Source organism: Salmo salar, chromosome ssa13 (assembly GCF_905237065.1).
Source record: "Salmo salar chromosome ssa13, Ssal_v3.1, whole genome shotgun sequence".
NCBI classification, from domain to species: domain Eukaryota; kingdom Metazoa; phylum Chordata; class Actinopteri; order Salmoniformes; family Salmonidae; genus Salmo; species Salmo salar.
This window is the reverse complement of record NC_059454.1, coordinates 41,846,768-41,870,439: the sequence shown is the minus strand read 5'-3', so window position 1 is coordinate 41,870,439 and position 23,672 is coordinate 41,846,768. Positions and strand designations below refer to the sequence as shown.

General features: G+C 43.6%; 1 protein-coding gene across 5 annotated transcripts in view; it reads left to right on the top strand.

Moving 5' to 3' along the window:
- Positions 1 to 358: 358 nt before the first annotated feature.
- The window catches only part of fmnl3 (formin-like 3), a 48,757-nt gene continuing 25,443 nt past the window's right edge, over positions 359 to 23,672 (top strand). For all 5 annotated transcript variants that reach the window (XM_014135900.2, XM_014135898.2, XM_014135899.2 and 2 more), the window contains exon 1: positions 359 to 964. In XM_014135900.2, the coding sequence (XP_013991375.1) occupies positions 848 to 964 (117 nt within the window). In that variant the 5' untranslated portion in view covers positions 359 to 847. The remainder of the gene's footprint in view (positions 965 to 23,672) is intronic.

The following is a 23,672-nucleotide window of genomic DNA, read 5'->3' as shown; positions in this document are numbered from 1 at the left end:
ATGGAACGTTGCGTTTGCCTTGCAGCATTGCGTTGCGGAGACAGTTGCGGTGCGTTCTGTGTGGTGCGTACGTTGGATTTATTTGAGCATATGCATCAAATTGTATGTGTAGACGGCTTGACATAAATGGTAGCAGAAGGTGAATGTTGAAGTTTTGTTGCACACATATCCAGATGATGTCGCATACTATTTTTGTGCAAAAAACTGTCGGTGTGATCCAGGCGTATATGTGTGCGAGTAGAGCGCGATAGGCAGTGTGATTGATAAGTCAACGCCTCAATAGGGAGAGTAACCCTATCAAGGGCGGGACAATAGCAGAAAGCCTGCTTCTGGGTGGAAGCTACACAGAAGAGTCTTCTAGACTGAATCACACAACCATCTGGATCGCACAACAATAATGAATGCAAAGGCATCGTAGCCAAGAAAGTTCAGTCCAGCAACTAAGAAGTCGCTATTTGGGTGGGTTAAAACATATATTATTGAAAGAAGATTTTACAGAAATAGATGGAGATGGATTGGCCTGGTAAATCGGAAACCATTCTTTGGAACAGAAAACAATTGTTACTTTTGAGGTGAGGTTCAGTTTAGAGTAAATACAGATGAGAGTTCTCTACAAATGCAAAAGTATACGTTTTTTTTTTAAATGACACCGTATGGAACTGGTGTGGCGTAAACGTTTGATTTAAACTGGAACATTTGGAACAGAAGTGGCTGATTTTGTAATAACTCACTGGTGCATTTTGGAGGAACGCAGGGAATTTTCCCACTTTTGGAAAAACTCTGAATAAACGGTCGGAAGAGGGAACTTTATTTACTCTACTAAAAGGATACAGTACTGCTTTTAACCATGGGGAATATTGAAAGTGTGGATGGACAGTCGGACAATATGAAGCATCATATGATGCCATTGAAAGTGCCCATGCCTGACCAGTCGGAGTTGGAGGAGAGATTTGCTTTAGTTTTGGTAAGTGACTGCTGCCTCAGACATGTTTGAATTGAAATGGCTACTTGGTTTGGTTTACTGCGCTCCAGATTGTCTCAGAGAGAGAGAGCCATATAAAACTTCCCGAAGCGCATAATTAACATCAAATAAAACATTAAGCTACATACAGATCTGTCATGCTGAAATGATACGCGCTACAGAACATGTTACCTACCATATGATTAGGAGTAGGCCTGTGTGAATTTTCAGTTTGTTTTTAATTAGTAGCCCAAAGTTTCACCTTTTGATTCGGTGAAACACCTCAACAACAGTTTATGGATTCACACAGGCAACACTTATGTTATTTTTTCTTTACGATGTTATTCCTTTTATAATATGCATCACAGTTGGTCAATAAACCCAAAACAGGTTTCTAACCGGAGGATTACCATTATCAAACACAAATGCTTAAACAAGACAATAAATATGTCTGACAGTACACTCTGATGCCGTTTACAGTAAGACAATGGATCCGTTTATATTGTCTCGTGTGTATCTTGTGGAAAGCAAGAGGTTATCATCATAAGAGTGAGCGAAATGAACCTATCCCACTTTTACATTCTTCTCCTGTAATGCTGGAGTTGCTGATATTCTATAATCAGCCGACCCGTTCTGTCCCACCCCCACACCCTATCTGTTTCTCCCACTAGTTCCTTCGGTTCTTTTGTTTAAAAAAAAAAGTCAACTCGAGGCTTTGGGCTAATTTACCGAAGTCTAGTCGTTTATTCAAGAATTGGCTCGTTTTCAGAGTACAATTTCACTTTCATTATCAAATCTTTAATGACATGTATAGTCAAAATTCCCAATGGAATACAAATTTTTTAGTTTCGAGTTTAGCCATAGTCACATTTTGGTAATTCCATGACAGATTCCGACGACAACATTTTCTGAATTCCCCTTAAACTCCCACACCGGGGAGATCGTAAAAGAGGAACCACCCCCTCTCGTCTATTGCCCCCCCCTTCACCATCTTTGAATGCCGTCCCGCTTCACAGGCTTGAGTTGCGCTGGGGCTTTGTGATGCTGTGCACACAGTCAACACCCACTTTATCCATTGATCAACAGCTGAAGTGTCAAGTGTGTCTGTCATCCTAAATCAAGGGGCCAAGAAGATACTTTCTTTGTGCACAATACTGATGCACAGTTATGGGGCAAAGTGATCAACAATTTAAAGTTGGTGGACTTTGTTTTTATTATTTGGAATGCCTTTGATTCCAAAATAAGTTGGTTCTGAATGGAATGGTACAAATCATCTCTGTATTGTGAATATTTCAATAATGGGCTTTAGGCCTTTATGGTTTATACTAAGTTTTATAATGGCTGTATCACAACCGGCCGTGATTGGGAGTCCCAAAGGGCGGCGCACAATTGGCCCAGCGTCGTCCTGGTTAGGGTTTGGCTGGGGTAGGCCATCATTGTAAATAAGAATTTGTTCTTAACTGACTTGCCTAGTTAAATAAAGGTACAATAAATATATATTTGTAAATAAACACTTTCATCATTTTAAGAAAGCTTATTGCGACAAAAAACACTATTGGAAAAATTAAATATCACATTTACATAAGTATTCAGACCCTTCACTCAGTACTTTGTTGAAGAACATTTGGCAGAAATTACAGCATAGAGTCTTCTTGGGTATGATGCTACAAGCTTGGCACACCTGCATTTGGGGAGTTTCTCCCATTCTTCTCTGCAGATCCTCTCAAGCTCTGTCAGGTTGGAAGGGGAGCATCGCTGCACAGCTATTTTCAGGTCTCGCCAGAGATTTTTAATCAGGTTTAAGTCTGGGCTCTGGCTGGGCCACTCAAGGACATTCAGAGATTAGTCCCGAAGCCACTCCTGCGTTGTCTTGGCTGTGTGCTTAGGGTCATTGTCCTGTTGGAAGGTGAACCTTCACCCCAGTCTGAGGTCATGAGCGCTCTGGAGCAGGTTTTCATCTCTCTGTACTTTGCTCCGTTTTTTTTTTTTTTTTTTTAACTAGGCAAGTCAGTTAAGAACAAATACTTATTTTCAATGACGGCCTAGGAACAGTTTGTTAACTGCCTTGTTCAGGGGCAGAACGACAGATTTTTACCTTGTCAGTTCGGGGATTCGATCTTGCAACCTTTCGGTTGCTAGTCCAACGCTCTAACCATCAGGTTACCTGCCGCCCGTTCACCTTTCCCTCGATCCTGACTAGTCTCCCAGTCCTTGCCGCTGAAAACATCCCCACAGCATGATGCTGCCACCACCATGCTTCACCGTAGGGATGGCGCCAGGTTTCCTTCAGACGTGATACTTGGCATTCAGGCCAAAGAATTCAATCTTGGTTTCATCAGACCAGAGAATCTTGTTTCTCATGGTCTGAGAGTCCTTTAGGTGCCTTTTGGCAAACTCCAAGTGGGCTGTCTTGTGCATTTTACTGAGGAGTGGCTTCGGGTCTGGCCACTCTTCTATAAAGGCCTGATAGGTAGTGTGTTGCAGAGATGGTTGTCCTTCTGGAAGATTCTCCCATCTCCACAGAGGAACTCTGGAGCTCCTTCAGAGTGACCATTGGTTTCATGGTCACCTCCCTGTCCAATGCCCTTCTCCCCAGATTGCTCAGTTTGGCCAGGTGGCCAGCTCTAGGAAGAGTGTTGGTGTTTCCAAACTTCTTCCATTTAAGAATGATGGAGGCCACTGTGTACTTGGGGACCTTCAATGCCTCAGAATTGTTTTGGTGTCCTTCCCCAGTCTCGGAGCTCAACAGACAATTCCTTCAACCTCATGGCTTGGTTTTTGCTATGAAGTGCACTGTCAACTGTGGGACCTTATATAAACAGGTGTGTGCCTTTCCAAATCATGTCCAATCAATTGAATTTACCACAGGTGGACTCCAATCAAGTTGTAGAAACATCTCAAGGATGATCATTGGAAACAGGATGCACCTGAGCTCAATTTCGAGTCTCATAGCAAAGGGTCGCAATACTTATGTAAATAAGTTGATTCTGTTTTTATTTTTAAACATTTGCAAAAATTTAGAAAAACCTGTTTTCGCTTTGTCATTATGGGGTATTGTGTGTAAATTGAGGAGGAAAAATATTTATTTAATCCATTTTAGAATAAGGCTGTAACGTAACAAAATGTGGAGAAAGTAAAAGGGTCTGAATACTTTCTGAATGCGCTGTAGCTGTGTCAATAGCTATGGGCAGTAGTTATGCAAACTGTTTCTTATTCTTACATTAGAAAGTGAGGTTCCTTGTCATTCTTTCAAAACAAACTGTCCCCAGTTCTCACGTCCCTCCAAACCACCAATTTAAGAGTCTAAACAAAGAAAGACTAATCACTTAATTCCACCATGAATCAAAACATTCTTTCTCTGCCAATATGGCTTCCACTGACCATGTCGGGTACGCCATGTTATCCAGCGACAAATGTGTTTGCTCACAAGTGTTAGTCTAGTGTTTCCCACTTATATGACCAACCTCACATCACTTCCGGCCTGAGTTTAGCCACTGTGTACCGACTCTACAGTAACAGTATTGCATGTCGCAGATACTCTACTGTACTCTGCTTTACTGTACTTTACTCTACCGCACTCTACTGTACTGTACTTTACTCTACCCTACTCTACTGTACTTTAATGTACTCTACTGTACATTACCATACTCTACTGTTCTCTACTTTACTGTACTCATGATACTCTACAGCTTAATTAAACCAATCAACATCTCTCCTGAGAATACCTGCCTCTTGTATACTGTATACTGTCCTCTGTAACTGTACATCAGTCCGCCTAGGGACATTCATGTCTGTCCAAGTCTCTCTGTTACTCTGGCACAGAGCCATCTGAACACTGGCCTGCCAGATATCCCATGCAGCCTTTACTACAACTGCAGCGTACTGTAGCCACTATGCCAAGAGGATACAGATAAAACTCGAACACATTATGTAGGCCTCCTAACTGTCTATGTTTCTGTGGTCAAGAGACTCAAGGCAGCAGCTCGGTGGGAAACCCACTTGTTCAGGCCCCACGTGTGCTAGTATCTGATAGTATGACAACTATCTGTAACCAAAGATATTTGCTCTGATTACTATGTGAAGAGACACGCCGGCACAGCGAGAAACTGCTCAGGGATCAGGAATTCTTGCTTTTCTATCATCCTCTATTTCTATGCCATTGAAATGAACCTACCCCCCCATACAAACATCCTACTTTTAATCACTTTTCCATGATTTTCTATGTTGTCCCGATCAAATCCCTGCCCTTGTTGACTGCTGTGCTAAAGTCTCAGCTTTGCGCTATCATGACAAACTATTATAACAAATAGCCACGTATTTCACATCATCTCTCCTGCACGGAGGACTGCCTGCAGGAGCCATGGGGTAGTAATCAAAAGACTATGCTCAGCTAGAAGCTGTTCTCACTTAGTTATGACTGTTGGGGGTCATGCAGAAACAGTTAGAAACAGTTATTTTTAGACATCATATTTTCCAGAGGGCACCGCGCCTCGTCAAGGGGTATGTTATGTATCAACAGCACTGTGCCGTTGTTAGAAACGATAGCTCTTAAATCTCCACGGTGACAGAAAGTAGGCTAATCACTTCATGTAATCCCAGAACCCAGAAGCAAATCTTGCAGTTTGTGTTAATCTCTCTGTCACAAGAGACAAAATACGATGCGAAATCGATTTAACTGGATAAAATCGTGAAAACATTATACCAATACAAGAGATATCGACTATGGCGGTAACGTGAAGGCCCTTTTCGTAGGTCAAAGCTCCACACACACCATGTTGAAGTTGGGAGGTTGTCGGGAAGAGAGCGCCGTGGCTTGACTAGCTGGGCGTGGTTAGAGTTCGGGTCACACCAGGAGTTTCCTTCGTAGAGAGAGTGTAACCATTTGCTGAAAACACTGGGATTTTACATTGTTGTTTCACTCTGTTTCCTACAATAGAGTGAACAGAAATATGACCAAAAAAACATGTTTCCTGTCTCCATTTTGTTACAAGATGGTGGTGGAATAATCTGCATAAGTGGTATTTCATAACTGTTTTCCATAAATAGAATTGTCTACCGGTAATCACAACATTCTTCCATCTCCACCTGTTATGTCTCCGCTGTGTTCGGATGTGCATCAAGTGGAAACCAAGTGTTTGATGTATTTGATACCATTCCACTTATTCTGCCTCAGCCATTACCGTGAGCCCGTCCTCCCCGATTAAGGTGCCACCAACCTCCTGTTGTGTGAATGTGCGTTACTGCGTGTGAGCGTTTGGGAGGTTGTGTGTGTACTAGGGCTGTTTCTGTATCTGGTGTGGCAGCCTCCTCCTCTCAGACAGAGGCAGGCAGCTCCCAGACATCCCTTGGCCTTTGGAATGGCAGCAGCACATTATGATGTCATGGGTGTAGGCTGTGCCAGTGCAGTAATATCCACAGCCTACGGTAACGACTTGAGCAGAATCACTCTTCTGCCGATGGGAGATGAGGGAGAGGAAGGTGGAGGAGGGTCTGAGTGGGGAGGGGGGGCAAGGGGATGGGATGAGACCCCTGGGTTAAATTAGAGTACTTCATGCAGTCTGGTTGGGTCAAGTCTAAACGGGGAGAATGTGCTAAAGGCATCTCCTCTTTTCTCACTTTCTTGTTCTCTCCCTCTCTTGCTCTCTCTGTCTCTGTCTCTCTCTCTTCAATTCAATTCAGAGGGATTTATTGGCATGGGAAACATATGTTTACATTGCCAAAGCATGTGAAATAGATAATAAACACAAATGACATAAACAAACGTGACATAAACAATCAGAAACTAACACTCTCTCTCTCTTCAGAAACAGCACTAGCTCTGTTCATCTTCTTCTGTGGCTGGAAACAGCTGTCTTCTCTCTCTCTCTCTTTTTACAGAGGAAATTGCATTGCCGGCACTGGCCCATAGTCAGCCCTGTACAGGACCACCACCATGTACTCTAGGTAGACCACAGACAGAGACTGTTCCCCAAATGGCACTATATTCTCTATATAATGCACTTCTTTTGACCAGTGCCCATAGGTGCTGCTGTTTGGGATGCAACCAGACACATGGACACTATACGAGACTAGATACACATGTGCAATCAGTGTATATCTATGCACGGATACTGGGTGTCAGCATCAAAGAGCAGGGTGACCCTATCCCTCTCAGGAGTCTCAAGTCTTTAGTCTTTTTCCCTTACCTACTCATTATTGTGTCCTTGGAAGCTATGAATTCAAACGCTATGGGTTTGTGGGATACCAGGGCGCTTTGACTTTAAATGCTATGGGTTTGTGGGATACTAGCTAAGCCTTATGGAATACTACATGAAAAATGGAACTTCTCTCTCACTGTTGCAGCATGGGTTTTCCTTCCTTCGGATTCCTTACGTCCCACTCACCAAATTAGGGTCTGGCTTATTAGCTAACCTTCTCCATATGCCTTTCTCCTTATGAGAGAGATGTGGAGGTGGTGGTGGGGTTTTGAAAGGTGTGTATGTCTGGAGCAGTTGGAATGGGGGCCGGGGCCTTGGTGTTCTGGATGGATCTTCTTTCAAAGTGCCCCCGCACAATTCCACTCCACCGCTGGATTCCTGTGGTCAGGTCTGGGCTGGGACCACAGGACAACTCAACTAGGCTCACAGAGGGAACATTCCCTTTGAACTGGCTGCCTGCTGCTGTGATGACTTTAACAACGTTTTGAACAGTACACACACACACACACACAAACGTCTTTAAAAGCTTTTGGGGAAAGTGACTGATTATTTTCAATACTCGATTACGTTGGTTGGAGTCCGCCCTAACAGAGTCAGAGGGCTCTGGTCAAAAGTAGTGTGCTATATAGGGACTAGGTTGCTATTTAGGACACAACCAGAGTGTTGCAGAGAGTTGCACCATACTCTGAGGTTTGACTGTGGTACAGGCAGGAAAGTCCCTCTGGTTTGCAGGAGCTCATGGATATTTGTGTGGAATTACATTTTGAGGTTGCAGGAAGGTAAGGAGCCCACTGGGCACAAACTGGTCGACTCAACATTGTTCCAATTTAATTAAGCATATTGTGACGTGGAATCTACGTGGAAAATACATCGGATACAAAATAAGCCATTCATGTGAACAGCTGTTTGAGGGTGCAATTTCAACCGCGAGATGATGTCATCACGGTAACTTCATTTTAACATAGATAAACCTTGTATAAAACACATTGAAGTTGTAGCTTTAAAACCTCATCAGATGTTCCAAGTTATATCCACTGAGTAGCACCTTCTGCTACCCTCTGGTATCCCATCCAGAGTTTTAACCAAGCACCTTCTGCTACCCTCTGGTCTCCCATCCAGAGTTTTAACCAAGCACCTTCTGCTACCGTCTGGTCTCCCATCCAGAGTTTTAACCAAGCACCTTCTGCTACCCTCTGGTCTCCCATCCAGAGTTTTAACCAAGCACCTTCTGCTACCCTCTGGTCTCCCATCCAGAGTTTTAACCAAGCACCTTCTGCTACCCTCTGGTCTCCCATCCAGAGTTTTAACCAAGCACCTTCTGCTACCCTCTGGTCTCCCATCCAGAGTTTTAACCAAGCACCTTCTGCTACCCTCTGGTCTCCCATCCAGAGTTTTAACCAAGCACCTTCTGCTACCCTCTGGTCTCCCATCCAGAGTTTTAACCAAGCACCGTCTGCTTAGCTATGACATTAGTCACTGACTATGACCAATGTGCTATTGTGATTGTTACGAGATCTCCACTTAAAAACTAGATAGATTTACTGTTGCTATCGAAGTCATTCCCAAGGGTAGGTTTAACAGAGTAAATGTATAGCATCGCTCATATATCATCAATGATACTATTTAGGCCTGTATAGTATTTGCAAAGTCATCAACCCAGATTAAAAAAAAATATATATGGTTTCAAGTTCTGGTTGATTTAATGATATTTAGTGATATTGAATTGTAGTCAACACAACCAAATATCAACATAGCCTATTAACTTGTCGACAAGTTAAATAATATGTTGGATTCACGTCACCAACTCAACCAAAATAAAAGTTAAAGAATAGGATTGAGCCAGTACAATACAAGCCATAGATTCATCTCCTTTAAATGGTGATATTTGGTTGCCTTGTCAACCAAACACAATAAAATATTACATTTGTAATACACTAAATAGCCTAAAGTTAAAGATGCACTATGCATAAATCGCTCCGCCGTTTCCTGGTTGCTAGAATTCTAATAGTTAGCCTAATTTCAGTTTATGTGACAAAACAAGCAAGTGTAGAGAATCATTGTACCATATAAACCGCGGTGAAGTACATTTTCACTAACCCAAAATATGGTATTTTCAGCTGTTCAGCTGTATTTTTATTGTAATCTCAACTGCAATCCAGGTCATTTGGTTCAGCTATTAGATGAGGCACAGTGGTAACACATTAATATGTTGTATAAATAAATGAAGTATCTGACATTGTATTCCCATTTTATTTTTGCTGTGCTTTTAAAAATGGTTGAAAGCGCAGTGATAGACCTTTTGGAAATTCAACAAACTTTCGGCTGTCTTTTTGAGTGGTGTTGAACGTAGGTTGTAATCTCATTGATCAACAGCTCAACCAAATATTACCCAATTATTCACGTTGAAATGACGTGGTGTGCACAGTGAGAGGTTTAAGTGAACCGTAGGGGAAGTGAAATGAGACGGAAAGTGCTGACAAAGTGACTCCTCCACCACTCCTCTGACATCAGCAGTAGTCAGATCGAGATCAAAATAGAAGAGGAAATGACCCATGAGTGGACTGTGAAATGATCAGTCTTGGGTTGCAAAATAGGGTCTTTCTAGCAGGCTTAAGGACAACGAGGCAGGCAGGTAGAGGTGTAAATGGTGATGAAATGTATTTACAAAGCGCTGGTGATGATGGTGATAAATGTACAATTCAATTATGTTTACAAATATCTATTATCTATCTATCTATCTATCAATACAAACTTCTGACTTTACATGTCAGTATTCCAAAGAAAAGGCAGAACCTCTCCTAACAGTACAAGGCACAGGTGGGGTTTCCTCGGCACAAAAGCAGCTTCCGCAATGAGTTACCAAATGTGAACTGACGAGAACATCCCAAAACAGGCACTCATAAAACATCTGGCACGTCTATTCTGGTGCGCAGGCCAGGTACATCTCTGCGCGTTCACAGTGACAACACAGAGACTGAGAAGCTCTCAGGAGTAAACAGCACACAAATAAGCCTACGTGTTACCGGAAAGAGAGAAGATACTCATGAAGCTGTGATCTGTTGTGAATGCTCATGTGCACTACACACATCACTCCCACTCGGGGGGGGGTGACATTTTGAAGCTGTGATCTGTTGTGAATGCTCATGTGCACTACAAACATCACTCCCACTCAGGGGGGAGATGACATTTTGAAGCTGTGATCTGTTGTGAATGCTCATGTGCACTACACACATCACTCCCACTCAGGGGGGGGATGACATTTTGAAGCTGTGATTGTTGTGAATGGAACACATACTCCCACTCAGGGGGGATGACATTTTGAAGCTGTGATCTGTTGTGAATGCTCATGTGCACTACACACATCACTCCCACTCAGGGGGGGGGATGACATTTTGTGATGAACATTTTGAAGCTGTGATCTGTTGTGAATGCTCATGTGCACTACACACATCACTCCCATTCAGGGGGGGGATGACATTTTGTGATGAACATTTTGAAGCTGTGATCTGTTGTGAATGCTCATGTGCACTACACACATCACTCCCACTCAGGGGGGGATGACATTTTGTGATGAACATTTTGAAGCTGTGATCTGTTGTGAATGCTCATGTGCACTACACACATCACTCCCACTCAGGGGGGGGGATGACATTTTGTGATGAACATTTTGAAGCTGTGATCTGTTGTGAATGCTCATGTGCACTACACACATCACTCCCACTCAGGGGGGGGATGACATTTTGAGAAGTTAGAGGAAGGATAGGAAGGGTAACTGAAAACACAGAGAGGCGACACGAGACAGAAAGCACCTACAGGACAGAGTGAATCCAACTTCTACCCAGCCCCTCTCCTCTGTGATCACTCTGAGTTGAGTCAGGAGGACAGAGTGTTTGAGAGATGCCACTCAGTTGGAACTAATGGCCTTAACTGTGTGCAGCGTTTATTGGACAACTTAAATCATTTTATGTATCTGCTCTGACCACGCTAACCTCTGTCAACATATTCGACAGTTCTAAAGAGGCAGTGTGTGTGTGTGTGTGTGTGTGTGTGTGTGTGCGTGTGTGGTGTTGGGGGTCATCTTTTGTTTGTTTGCTATGCCACAAACTCCCGCTGGGAGAATCGTACATATGTCTCTGTCACCACCAAGGCCAGGACCAGGCTTCCATACAGCTACAGAGAGGGGGGACTGGGGGAGCATAGTCCCAAGTGAAGGCAGTTCCATCTGGCTCGCTGTCCCCCAGGCTATAGCTAGTTCTCATTATGGGTTCGTCTTTATGGGCCCAGAACGATAGGTTTTAGTGCTTTTCTGAGCAGAGCAGTTATTTTTTTGAAAAGCCCAGGTCAAGTTGAAGAGCATGACTGAACAGATACAGCGTGTCTCTACGCACATGGAACGTCAATGACTCTGTGAGGTTCTTCGCGTGACCCACCTGACTGAACAAGGATTCTTCCATTCCAATATTTTTTAAGGCAGTCGTTCAACTGGCCACCTTGATACTGTTGAAGAGTACTCAAGACTTCAACTTGAATGGTCTGGGCTGGAGGCTCAACACAAACAGTGTTCTCCTCGCTGTGACGTTGGGATATGAAGTCCACAGAACGAGCGTACATAGTTCGTTGTACTGCCTCTGTACAATAAGCCATTTTGTTTGGTCCTTCGTGTGGCTCACGTAGTCGAGTGTTGTTTATGTGTGAGGGAGTGTGGCGGCTGTATTTATGTATATGTCAATGTGCTAGTGTGTATGTGCATGCAGTGTGTGTGTAGGTATGAAGTAAAAGGGGGGGGGGTTGCATGCTCTGTCTCTGATGCAGCTGCAGTGAGCCCCTAGCTTTTCCTCTGGATAGAAGGGGTTTCCTCCTCAGTACAATGGGGACTCTGTTGGTTGGATTGTTTAAACAGGGGCCCTCATCCCTTGGTGCCTTTTGTGCTGCACTCTTTTACGTCCTGACCCTCACAGGGACAGACGGGTGTAAATCCAGTTGAAGGACTAATGGGTTATGGCTTTAACGCTACGTTTGCGTTCCAAACGGCACGTCATTCCCGATTCAGAGCTGTTGTTTTGAGGTTAGTTGAAGTAATGTCCGTCAACTCTAGTGCGTAATTCCACATTTGGGTGACATTCCAGAGCCTTTAGTTCCAGATAGACAGTTCTCCTTGGTTCTGTTGTGTTTTTCCCTCCAGGCTCCAGTAGATCTTTAGCTGACACTCTGACTGACTGTGCAGGGTGCCGAAAGGGCCGGTGGGCCACGACCTGACTTACTGAGGCATTAATCTACCTGCATTCCTGGCATACCATGCGTATATCCTCTGGTCTGGGGCTTCCCTCTGGACGGCCTGAGGGAAACAAACAGGACGTCTGTTGGCCATGCTGGAATGAACGAATGCCTGATTCATGATCAGTTGTAGTGGCCATTTTGTTTATGTTTCATCTCATAACCTTTTTAATTTCTCTGTTTCTTGTGTCAAAACATTGGTTGGTTAGCTAGTAGCCGTGTTTTGTCAAGTGGGGGCATTCTAGGACATTGTTGTGTGATAAGGTCATTGGTATGTTTTGGACATTCACGACAAGAGTGACCCAAGGGGCAAAACTGGTTGAAATGACATCAATACAACCAGTTGGATGTTATCTAGTTGTAAACTCTTCATTTCAACGTGTTCTGCCCGCGTGGAAATGCCACCACTAGGCTTTAGATTCTGGTTGGAGGTTTGAGCATCTAGATCCTTCACAGAGCCCCTGAGTCCCAGACATGGCTTTATATTTCCCACCCTGATCATAACAAGACTGGTCCGGCTTCAAAGAACCTTATGATAATTGTCTGGAAACTCATCTCGGCAGGACTCAACAGGCTATGAACGGCATAGATCATTCTTCTCATGTCCCCGATCCAGACCCATTGGAGGAAAAATACATAAATACACTTACACACAGCCATAGCTCAATTACTTGTTGTTTTGCGCCCGAAAAAGGTTGTTGGCCATCACATCCAGTTTTTATGGCTTGTTTCATGAATTAACAAACAGTTTTGAGGGGCAGCCATGCCTCAATTATTATTATTATTATTTTTTCTGAAATGGTTGTCAGATATCACATCAAGTCTTTACGTCTACATAACTTATGTCTCAGATTGGCAGTGGATGTCTAGACGTTTGCCTCTTTGGGTCTTCATTGGCAAGCGGCGACTGGTAGAGAACATACAAATGTCTGAGAGTCAGAAGGCCCAGGGGAGATGAGGGGGTTTTCGGGCCAGGCTTCCAGACCTGGGTTCAAGCACTAATTCAAATCATTTCAAATACTTTTTCCTCTCCTGGATTGAGCTCGTTTGTTGCAGTGGAACCAATAGAAAAGACATGAACTTGCAAACCCCGCCCACCTGGCACTCCAGGCAGGGTACATCAAACGCTAAAAGTATTTGAACGATTTTCAATATTATTTGAACCCAGGTCTTCAGAGGGGAAAGTGATGGGCTGAGCAACAGTCAGCCCTGGCTCCTGCACTGCAGGGAGAGCAGAGCAGACTGTAGGACAGTCTCACAGCCACACCACAGCCACACCACAGCTGGAAAGCCTGTTGCTGCTAACTATCGCATCAAGATGGTGTCATGGGGATTTTACACGCTTTGTGTTTTAACGCTTTTCAGGCCATCAATTCAGCTATTATGTTGCTTAGTAGCATGGTGTCATTGTCTGCAGAGAAGCAGATCACTGTTAGATCATTCATTTTCCTTGATGCCAACTGTTTATACATTATATGTAACATATTAAATTCATTTTTTAATTTTTACTTTGTGTTTTAATTACTGCAGTGGGCTAAATCAGGGTCACACAGTGTTTCTTGGTAGTCTTAAACAGATCTACATTAAAACAAAAGTATACACCTCACACACATGGTTATGGACTTAAGAAAAGACACCTGTACTATGGCAGATATAATTTAGAATTTGCATCCTAATATTACATCACAGAAGACTGAAATAAAACGAAACCATTGGACTTAGAAACACCAGATTTTCGGCAGGTTTAAAAAAAAACAATGTGACAAATGTATAACATTCCACCCAGGAGGCCACTACAGGGGTGATCTGGTCAGTTGACTACAGAAAAGTACAGATCAGTACTATCATTAGTTGTCATTACTGTAAATTGTTCAGGACAATGGGATTAGAATGTTTTATTGTCCTGGTGGTTCAGAGAATGTGGTTCTGTCATTGGATTTAGCTAGCATGTTTAATGAACACCTCAGTTAGCTCAGGCTTGTTATGTTAATACCTTAATGTGGCTGCCGAGCTTGTTTTAGTTGGTTCTGTCAACAAGAACCTGCAGGGGGGAGAGATAGGGTCCTATGTCATCCTGCCAATACTCCTCCCCCAATACTCCACCTCTTTCTTCCCCTCTCTTCTCTCTTTTCATCCTCACTTCTCCCCTTCTCACTCTGCTCCCATTTTTCTCCTACTCTACCCCTCCCCTCTCTCTCTCACCTCCCTTCTATCCCCCCTCTGTCTCTCTGGGTGAGGTGACAGTAGGCTAGCTGGTTGGTGGGCCCTGGCCCCAGTAGTTCTCCAGTCTCTTTGTGCTGATGTCTCTGGCTCTGCTGGTCTTTGTTGTGACTGCCTGTTTCGGGTTACCTTGTGAAGAGCGCCAGGTGGATCAGATGTCGGCGCAGAGAAAGGGGGCAACGTTTTCTCACACTCCTCTCTGGCTCTGCCTCTCTCTTCATTTAATTCAACAGGTCTTTTAATTGAGAGCATGAAAACAGTGATGGCATTTTTCAAACAACACACACACACACACTTTAAAGTACTTTTTGGGGTATCTTTACTTTACTATTTATATTTTTGACTACTTTTACTTCACTACATTCCTTAAGAAAATATTCTACTTTTCACTTCATAGATTTTCACTGACACCCAAAAGTACTCATTACATTTGGACAGGAAAATGGTCAAATTCACTCACTTATCAAGACAACATCCCTGGTCATCCATATTGCCTCTGATCTGGTGGACTCGCTAAACACACATACTTCATTTGTAAATGGGGGCGGCAGGTAGCCTAGTGGTTAGAGCGTTGGACTAGTAACCGGAAGGTTGCAAGATTGAATCCCCAAGCTGACAAGGTAAAAATCTGTCGTTCTGCCCCTGAACAAGGCAGTTAACCCACTGTTCCTAGGCCGTCATTGAAACACACACACACACACACACACACACAGAGCCCCCCTCAGTAAACACATAATAACATCTACCAAACAAAACATTCATTACTCAAGGCTGTTTAATTTACTGAAGAGTCAAGGAAGTCCCCCTGGTCCCATGACGGTGACAGCTGAGGACAGGAGTCCTTTCATTGTGCCCCACTAGTCCCAGGGTTTGTGCGAGTGCGTGTCTGTCCTCTTTCATTGTACTTTTCTCACAGGGAGGAGGACAAGGCAGACAATAGTGTTGGCAGTGATGTTAACGGGGTAAAAGACTACAGTGTAGCTAGCAGCAGTGCATCTGCAGATGTCGTCAGAGATGGAGCCTAACAATACATGGTCACTTATTCACTTACATGACATTGCATTACATTGTCCCACCCATGTTTACAGTCACTGTGATGTAATATTCCTTGGTACAAACAGCCGTATCTCATGCATTACCTCAAGTATGGGAGTCTGTGGGACAGGGGTTGGAGGAGAGTGAGAGAGAGGGAGAGAGAGGGGTTGAGTGAGAGGGAGAGGGGAAAGAAGGGAGAGGAGGGGAGAGGGTATTCGGAGAAAGGGGAGAGGAAGGGAAGAGTCGGAGGGGAGACGGGGAAAGGAGAGACAGGGAGAGCGGGAGAAGAAGAGAGAGGGGAGAAGGGAGGGTTAGGAGGCTACCCTTCCTTAGGGCACAGCCTATATTCTCAGATTCTTCTCCCACTTGTTATTTAAGGGGGGTCATTTATCTTGAGCCAAATACAGACTACTCTACACACTAAAAACTGATTCACCGCCCAAACTCAATACATAGGGTTTGCTTTTCTCATCCACTGTGCCTAAGATGTGCTCAGTAAAAAGGGCTTAAGAAAACACAGTCAGTCCAGGTCTAGGCCATATTCATGTTGTTTTCTTTGCCTCCTCAGTCTTGGATTCTTCTTGGATCTAGTTTCTGTCAGGGATCAACAGCGAGAGGTTTTCCATCCTTACCAGCCAATACCCTTTCATTAAAGTGTAGCAGGAGCAAGCCTAGAGTTTCTCTCTAGGGGTCCATTTCTCAGACGCAGTCTAGGGCAGTCGTTTTTACAGTGGGATTGCTTTCAAAGGGAAAGTCACCAGTTGGCACTTGGCAGGGAGGGAGGCCATTCTCTTGCAAGGTATGTTTATGCGGGATTGTCACATAAAAACACCTTCGGACCACAAGGCTGAGGTCTCATCTGCTGTAGTCCTACCAGATGAGGAGGCGGTCAGACAGTCAGATGGTCAGAGGTGGTGATGGAGTGTCTGCTGTATTATTCTCCATCAATCCACTGGATATGAGCTGCCTCCACTCCTCTCCCTCGCCTCCATTTAGAGAGAGTGACGGTAGACTCTTCAAAAAAAGGGATCCAAAAGGGTTCTTCGGCTGTCCTCATAGGAGAACCATTTTTGGTTCCAGGCAGAACCCTATTTGGTTTCAGGTAGAATCCTTTTGGGTTCATGTAGAGGCCTCTGTAGAAAGGGTTCTGCATGGAACCCAAAAGGGTTCTACCTGGAACCAAAAAGGTGTCTTCAAAGTGTTTTCCCATCAAGGGGCACATCGGGAATTCACCAGATTTTATGTTACCGATTTGTTTGCCAAAATCTATTTGTAAGCCAGAAATAGGGCAATTACTGTAGTTTTAAATGTATAGGTCCATTATCATTTCTACATACTTTCTATCTGGTTTTAGACGGTCAAGGGTGGCCTGGAGTGGTTTTGAACCCAAAATAAGGATTTTTACTTTGTAAGATCTGGTATGCATCAGCAACGCCTGGGCAGAGATATTGTACCAAACACCTTAGCTAGATGTAATATTGTGTGACTAAAACCTCCTCAGCAAAAACTTCTAAATTAATTACAGATTTCTTGAGTTATGTTAGATTTCCAAACTTGGTCCTGGGGCTCCCCCTGGGAACACGTTTTGGTTTTTGCTCTAGTACTACACAGTGGATTGAAATAATCAAAGCTTGATGATGAGTTGGTTATTTGAATCAGCTTTGTAGTGGTAGGGCAAAAACCAAAACGTGCACCCAGAAGGGACCCCCAGGACCGAGTTTGAGAAACGCTGGTCTATTGTTCAAACGACATTGCAGTTCTCAGCAATCTGAGAAAATCTTGACTCAACTCAACTGGATTTAATCAGTTTCGCTGTGGGACTGGGATCCAGTTTTCAGTCTAGAATCTAGATGAATTGATGGAGACGATCCCACTAGCTATATATACAGTTGAAGTGAGAAGTTTACATACACCTTAGCCAAATACATTTAAACTCAGTTTTTCACAATTCCTGACATTTAATCCTAGTAAAAATTCCCTGTCTCAGGTCAGTTAGGATCACCCCTTTATTTTAAGAATGTGAAATGTCAGAATAATAGTAGAGAGAATTATTTATTTCAGCTTTCATTTCTTTCATCACATTCCCAGTGGGTCAGAAGTTTACATACACTCAATTAGTATTTGGTAGCATTGCCTTTAAATTGTTTAACTTGGGTCAAACGTTTCGGGTAGCCTTCCACAAGCTTCCCACAAGGTGGGTGAATTTTGGCCCATTCCTCCTGACAGAGCAGGTCAGGTTTGTAGGCCTCCTTGCTCATACACACTTTTTCAGTCCCTCCTGCAGCAAAACACCCCCACAACATGATGCTGCCACACCCATGCTTCACGGTGGGATGGTGTTCTTCGGCTTGCAAGCCACCCCCTTTTCCCTCCAAACATAAAGATGGTCATTATGGCCAAACAGTTCTATTTTTGTTTCCTCAGACCAAAGGACATTTCTCCAAAAAGTACGATCTTTGTCCCCATGTGCAGTTGCAAATCATAGTCTGGCTTTTTTATGGCGGTTTTGGAGCATTGGCTTCTTCCTTGCTGAGCGGCCTTTCAGGTTATGTCGATATAGGACTCATTTTCCTGTGGATATAGATACTTTTGTACCTGTTTCCTCCAGCATCATCACAAGGTCCTTTGCTGTTGTTCTGGGATTGATTTGCACTTTTCGCACCTAAGTACGTTCATCTCTAGGAGACAGAACGCGTCTCCTTCCTGAGCGATATTACAGCTGCGTGGTCCCATGGTTTTTATACTTGCATACTATTGTTTGTACAGATGAACATGGATCCTTCAGGCGTTTGGAAATTGCTCCCAAGGATGAACCAGACTTGTGGAGGTCTACAATTTTTTCTGAGGTCTTGGCTGATTTCTTTGAATTTTCCCATGATGTCAAGCAAAGAGGCACTGAGTTTGAAGGTAGGCCTTGAAATACATCCACAGGTACACCTCCAATTGACTCAAATTATGTCAATTAGCCTATCAGAAGCTTCTAAAGCCATGACATCATTTTCTGGAATTTTCCAAGCTGTCTAAAGGCACAGTCAACTTAGTGTATGTAAACGGCTGACCCACTGGAATTGTGATACAGTGAATTATAAGTGAAATAATCTGACTGTAAACAATTGTTGAAAAAATGACTTGTGTCATGTACAAAGTAGATTTCCTAACCGACTTGCCAAAACTATAGTTTGTTAACAAGTTATTTGTGGAGTGGTTGAAAAACAAGTTTTAATGACTCCAACCTAAGTGTATGTAAACTTCCGACTTCAACTGTATATATACTGTATACATGTCTGCTTAGCCAGTACTTAATGAGAGCGTTCAGTAAAACTCCCAGATTTAGCTCAAACATGGAGCTCTTTTTTGGGCTTGTTTGTGTTTGAGAATATACTACAGAGATCTTGGTGAAATAAACTGATGTCTGATATCTGGACACAAACCAGCAACACAATCAAACCGAGTTTGGGAAACCCTGCTGTAGGGAATAGGGTGCCATTTGGGATGTAGCCTATGAGTAATGGTCTAATTTGGTTCAGTGCAGTATATCTGTCCTTTGTTATCTCTGTAGGTGTTGAATCTGTGGGAAAGTAGCTTGAGAAACGTCCTGTTCGTCCGCCTTGTTTTTCTCAGTAGTTTATTTGGGAGCTTCTGGCTGCTTTAAGGCCCTACGATAGACATCCTGTCCTACAGGCTGCTCTGGCTCAGACAAGGCTTCTAGTCTGGCTGCTTTGCAGGTCCTAAACTGAACTAGAGGATAAGTGGAAATCAGTGAGGCAGACTCGGCAAGAGAACTGGCTGGAGCAATAGGGCATATGAAGTTTCTCTCTCTCTCTCTCTCTCTCTCTCTCATACAACTGGTATAACTGATCAGGTTGGCCATAGACTTTAAGAGAATAAATGCCTGTTCACAGATCTGTTTTGCTAGCCTGCCAACTACTATGGTCACCAGGCTATGAGATTAAGGGTTGGATGTGTATATTTGTACAGTTTTTGTGTTGTTACCAGGCTCAGGCCTTGTGTGTGCCTTGTTTGATCAACGGGGAAACATATTGGTCCTGGCCACTGGCTATTGTCCTGCGATATGCTATTGGGGAAAAAAAATTGCTCAAATGTCAAAGGATGAGAATGGCATTGACTTCACAGAATCAACACAAAGCTGTGTATTCACTCCTTTGTCAGGCCGATCAATCTCAGGTCAAACAAGAAAGACCTTTGCTGGGTTTGCTAGTGGGCAGCGTGAAACATATAACAAGCACCACATTTTTAGAGAGTTTTCTTTCTGCATCACTGTATTTTTCCTAATTCCAAAACTATCAGGAGAGGTGCTAACTCTGTTGGAATAGTATTATTTTGCGAGTCTAAAAAAGGCCTACTTTAATACTTTTCTTAGCTTCTTCTTGTAAACACAGGATGTAGAAAGTAAAATGAAGTTAGCTAAATTGGGTTATGTTGCTCCAATTACCCAAATCTAGCTCGAGGCAACCACTCTGTATCAGTGTGTGTGTGTTGCAGTCAGGGGGCCTGGAGAAACAGTAGAGACACTCCTAGTCTTCCTCTGGTCTGTCATGCTTTTAAAGCAACATTAGAAACTTGGTGGTTCGAGCCCTGAATGCTGATTGGCTGAAAGCCGTGGTATATTAGACCGTATAGTACGGGTATGACAAAAACATACGTTTCACTGTTCTAATTATATTGGTAACCAGTTTATAAGGCACCTCTGTGGTTTGTGGTATATGGCTAATATACCACGGCAAATGGCTGCATCCAGGCACTCCGCGTTGCGTCGTGCTGAGAACAGCCCTTAGCAGTGGTATATTGGCAATATACCACACCACCTCGGGCCTTACTGCTTAATTTTACAGCTGCACACACACATATACATGTACCTGTATGTACAGTACACACAGCTGTGTGTGTTCTACCCAGTTTTAACCGTGAGAGGAGAAACAAACTTGAACATAGAGCTGTTTGGTGGGTTTTCCTGTTAGAGATCATAGCGCCGCCACTAGGAACAGGAACAAAGAGTAGATAAGTAGCCTAATATCGTCTGTTTTTCTTTGTAAAAAGGTTCATGTTTGGATAATAAAAACATATTCATATGACACAATGAACAAACGTTATGCCCCGCCCCCTTGCTTTAAATAATCTACTGGGCAATGTTCTTTACCGGAAAGCTGACGGAGATTTTCATGTTGTTATTCAGGGAACACAGTTTGCCCTTTAGGATTTAAACTAATAACTACAATACAGGAAACTCTCTCTCTCTCTGTGTCTCTCTGTGTGTTTAGGGCTAGTGCAGAGTAGGCTGTGTGGACTACATCATTAAATTAGGAGAGTAGTGAACCCTGCTCTGTGCCTGTATTGTGCCCGGAGGTTCTTCCTTAATCTGCACGGCTAGTTGAGGCTGAGCGTGGCAGGAAAACAAAGAGGAATAGGTTCTGGGCTGACGCTATCCTGATCCCAGATCTGGAGTTGGCAAAACAGCATAAACAGACCTGGGACTAGGCTTGGCTGTGGCAGATCCTGGATCGGATGTGAGGTTGTTTGTTCGATCTTATCGTCGTCGCATGTAGGTTCATTATCACTGGGTTGTTTGCATTGGAGCCGGACTTATTTCACATGATGAACTGTACTGGGAACTGTGGTAGTGACACCCGCTTAGCAAACATTCGTAGTTCTCTCGTCCTTACAGGATTAACAATGAAGAAATACAGACTATTTACGTTGACAGAGTGTCTGTCAGGATCCGCCAATGAAGCCCATAAATACTGTTTAGACCACTCAGTCCTACTGTATCTCCCCCCCCCAAGAAGCTGACATACACTGTATACAACATTACTGTACTGAACTGGTGGTAAACCACAAGTGTCATCAGCTTTATTTGTTTCTGTCTGAGATTCTGAAAGTTTGAAAGTATTGTTGGATATCAAACTTTGTGGTCAGTTGTCCCATCCTGTTTCTGACATTTGGAATGAATGAGATGGAGCTCACACGGCGACAGCCCTCCGAGGGGGAGAGCGAGAGAGAGATGAGAAATAAAGAGAGAGAGGGAGGGAGAGAAAGAGAGAGAGACGAGACGAGAAAGAGAAGAAAGGGAGAGACTGTGGTAGGTAACATTCTTCCCCCAAGAGAGAAAAGGAGGGAAGGAAAGGAAAGAGGGAGTGAGAGAATTTAGAGCAAATTTGTACCATTATGAACAGGACACATTCCTTGTCTAATTCTGGACATCTGGAATGCTCGTGTTTTTTTCGGAGCTGTGTAGGTTTTGGAAGTCCTATCTAGTGGACTACTTTTGACCAGAGCCAATGGGTAGCGCACTAAATAGGGAATAGGGTGCCATTTGAAGGCAATGTTTTTCAAATAAGCCTAATTTAACAGATTCTCACGGATCTCTCCACTTCAGTCCTTCAGGTCCGAGAACCCTACAGTAGTTCTTCTCAGAGACTTTTTTTGTGAGTCAAATAATTGTTCATTTTTAGAGGCTTTCAGATAGATTTTTTTCCCCCCTCAGGCAGGCAGCTTTGCATTCTTTTATTTGTCATTTATTTTCAGAAAGTTTAACGAGTACTCTGTAGACGTTCAAAGGATCAGTGATTATAGTTGCCGTTTCTGTCAGTGTGGTTTTAAACAAAGCCGGCAAATGTAGAGTAAAGTTGAGTCGCTATGTGATTTCTGCTTTAGATCGTGTGTTTAGGAGCAGCGTCTTATCGAAGTCTGACTCCCAGCAGACAGCTGAGTCTGAGTCAATGACACCCTCAGCAGTAGCCTGGAAATCCAGTCTGTACGCTGCCCCATTTCATGTTCAGTCAGAATTTCCAGGCTACTTCAGCAATACTGCACAGAAAACAAGCAATGTGCCACAGTCCTCATCCAGCCTCTCAGACAGCCAGACCAACATGATTCATGCTGCACACGTGCTGATGATGGAAAGATCCAATCACCCCCACTGCATTGTGGAAAATAAATAAAAATACACTTTATATGTGATATTCCACTGCTATGAATCATTGTAGGGATAGGAAAGTCCATGGGGGCATGATACTACACCACATGCTGACACTATTGACAGAATGGTTTTTGGTTCCTTGGTACATTTCATCTTGTAAACTTACTACTAATGGTGAATGGTTCAGAGGATCACGAATAGTCCGGGTTGGGATCTCTTCACGCTCAGTTAGTGTAGCTCTTCCTCAATGAGTCTTTCTGCAATTCCTCACATCCTATCTCCTAGCCTCCTTCTCAACCACATTGGAGGTCTCTCACCTCAGACTTTCTTTCAAGGAGGCGGCGAGGAGTAAGGAAAGATGAACGAGGAAAAACGAATTGAGAAAGAGCCTTGTGTGTGCTAGGAGGTGAGGCCAGGGGTAAGTTGTAGCTGAGGGTCACAGGTCAAGCTGACAGGCAGTTTGTGGTGTGTGTGTCTGTGTGTGTATGTATTGGTGCGTGTGTGTGTGCATATGTGTGGTTTGGCTGTGGGGCTCTGTCTATGTGGGATGTAAAATGAGGGGCCCTGAGTCTGAGCCGGACTGAGAAAACAGAGCAAAACCTTCATGGTCTCTTCAAAGAGAAATGCTGAGGCGATCAGTTACACATGACGGGGTGGCGAGGAGAGGAGCTAGCTGTAACTAACAGCCTCGTATTGTTGCACTTCCTGGTGTTTAAGAGTTTTCAGAGTTGACCACTGACCTCTGTTTATGGTCTCATGACTCATGGTAGGAAGTCTTTACCCAGAGGCAGAGGCCCATGTCATAGAACGAACACACACACGCGCCTGTGTTATACTGTATGGTGTGTGTTAACGCTCACGACGGTGGAGTAGAGACATGAAATGGGATAGTTGTCAAACAACAAATTAGAGCAATCATGCTAAATGTCTTAATTTGAGCCTCCGCAGTAAAACATTTGGCCGTTGCCTGAGGGCTGTTCTCCTCTCTCATGTTGTGTGGTGTTAAGTGTTTTTATGGCTGGATAAGTGATAGCAATAAGATAGTAAG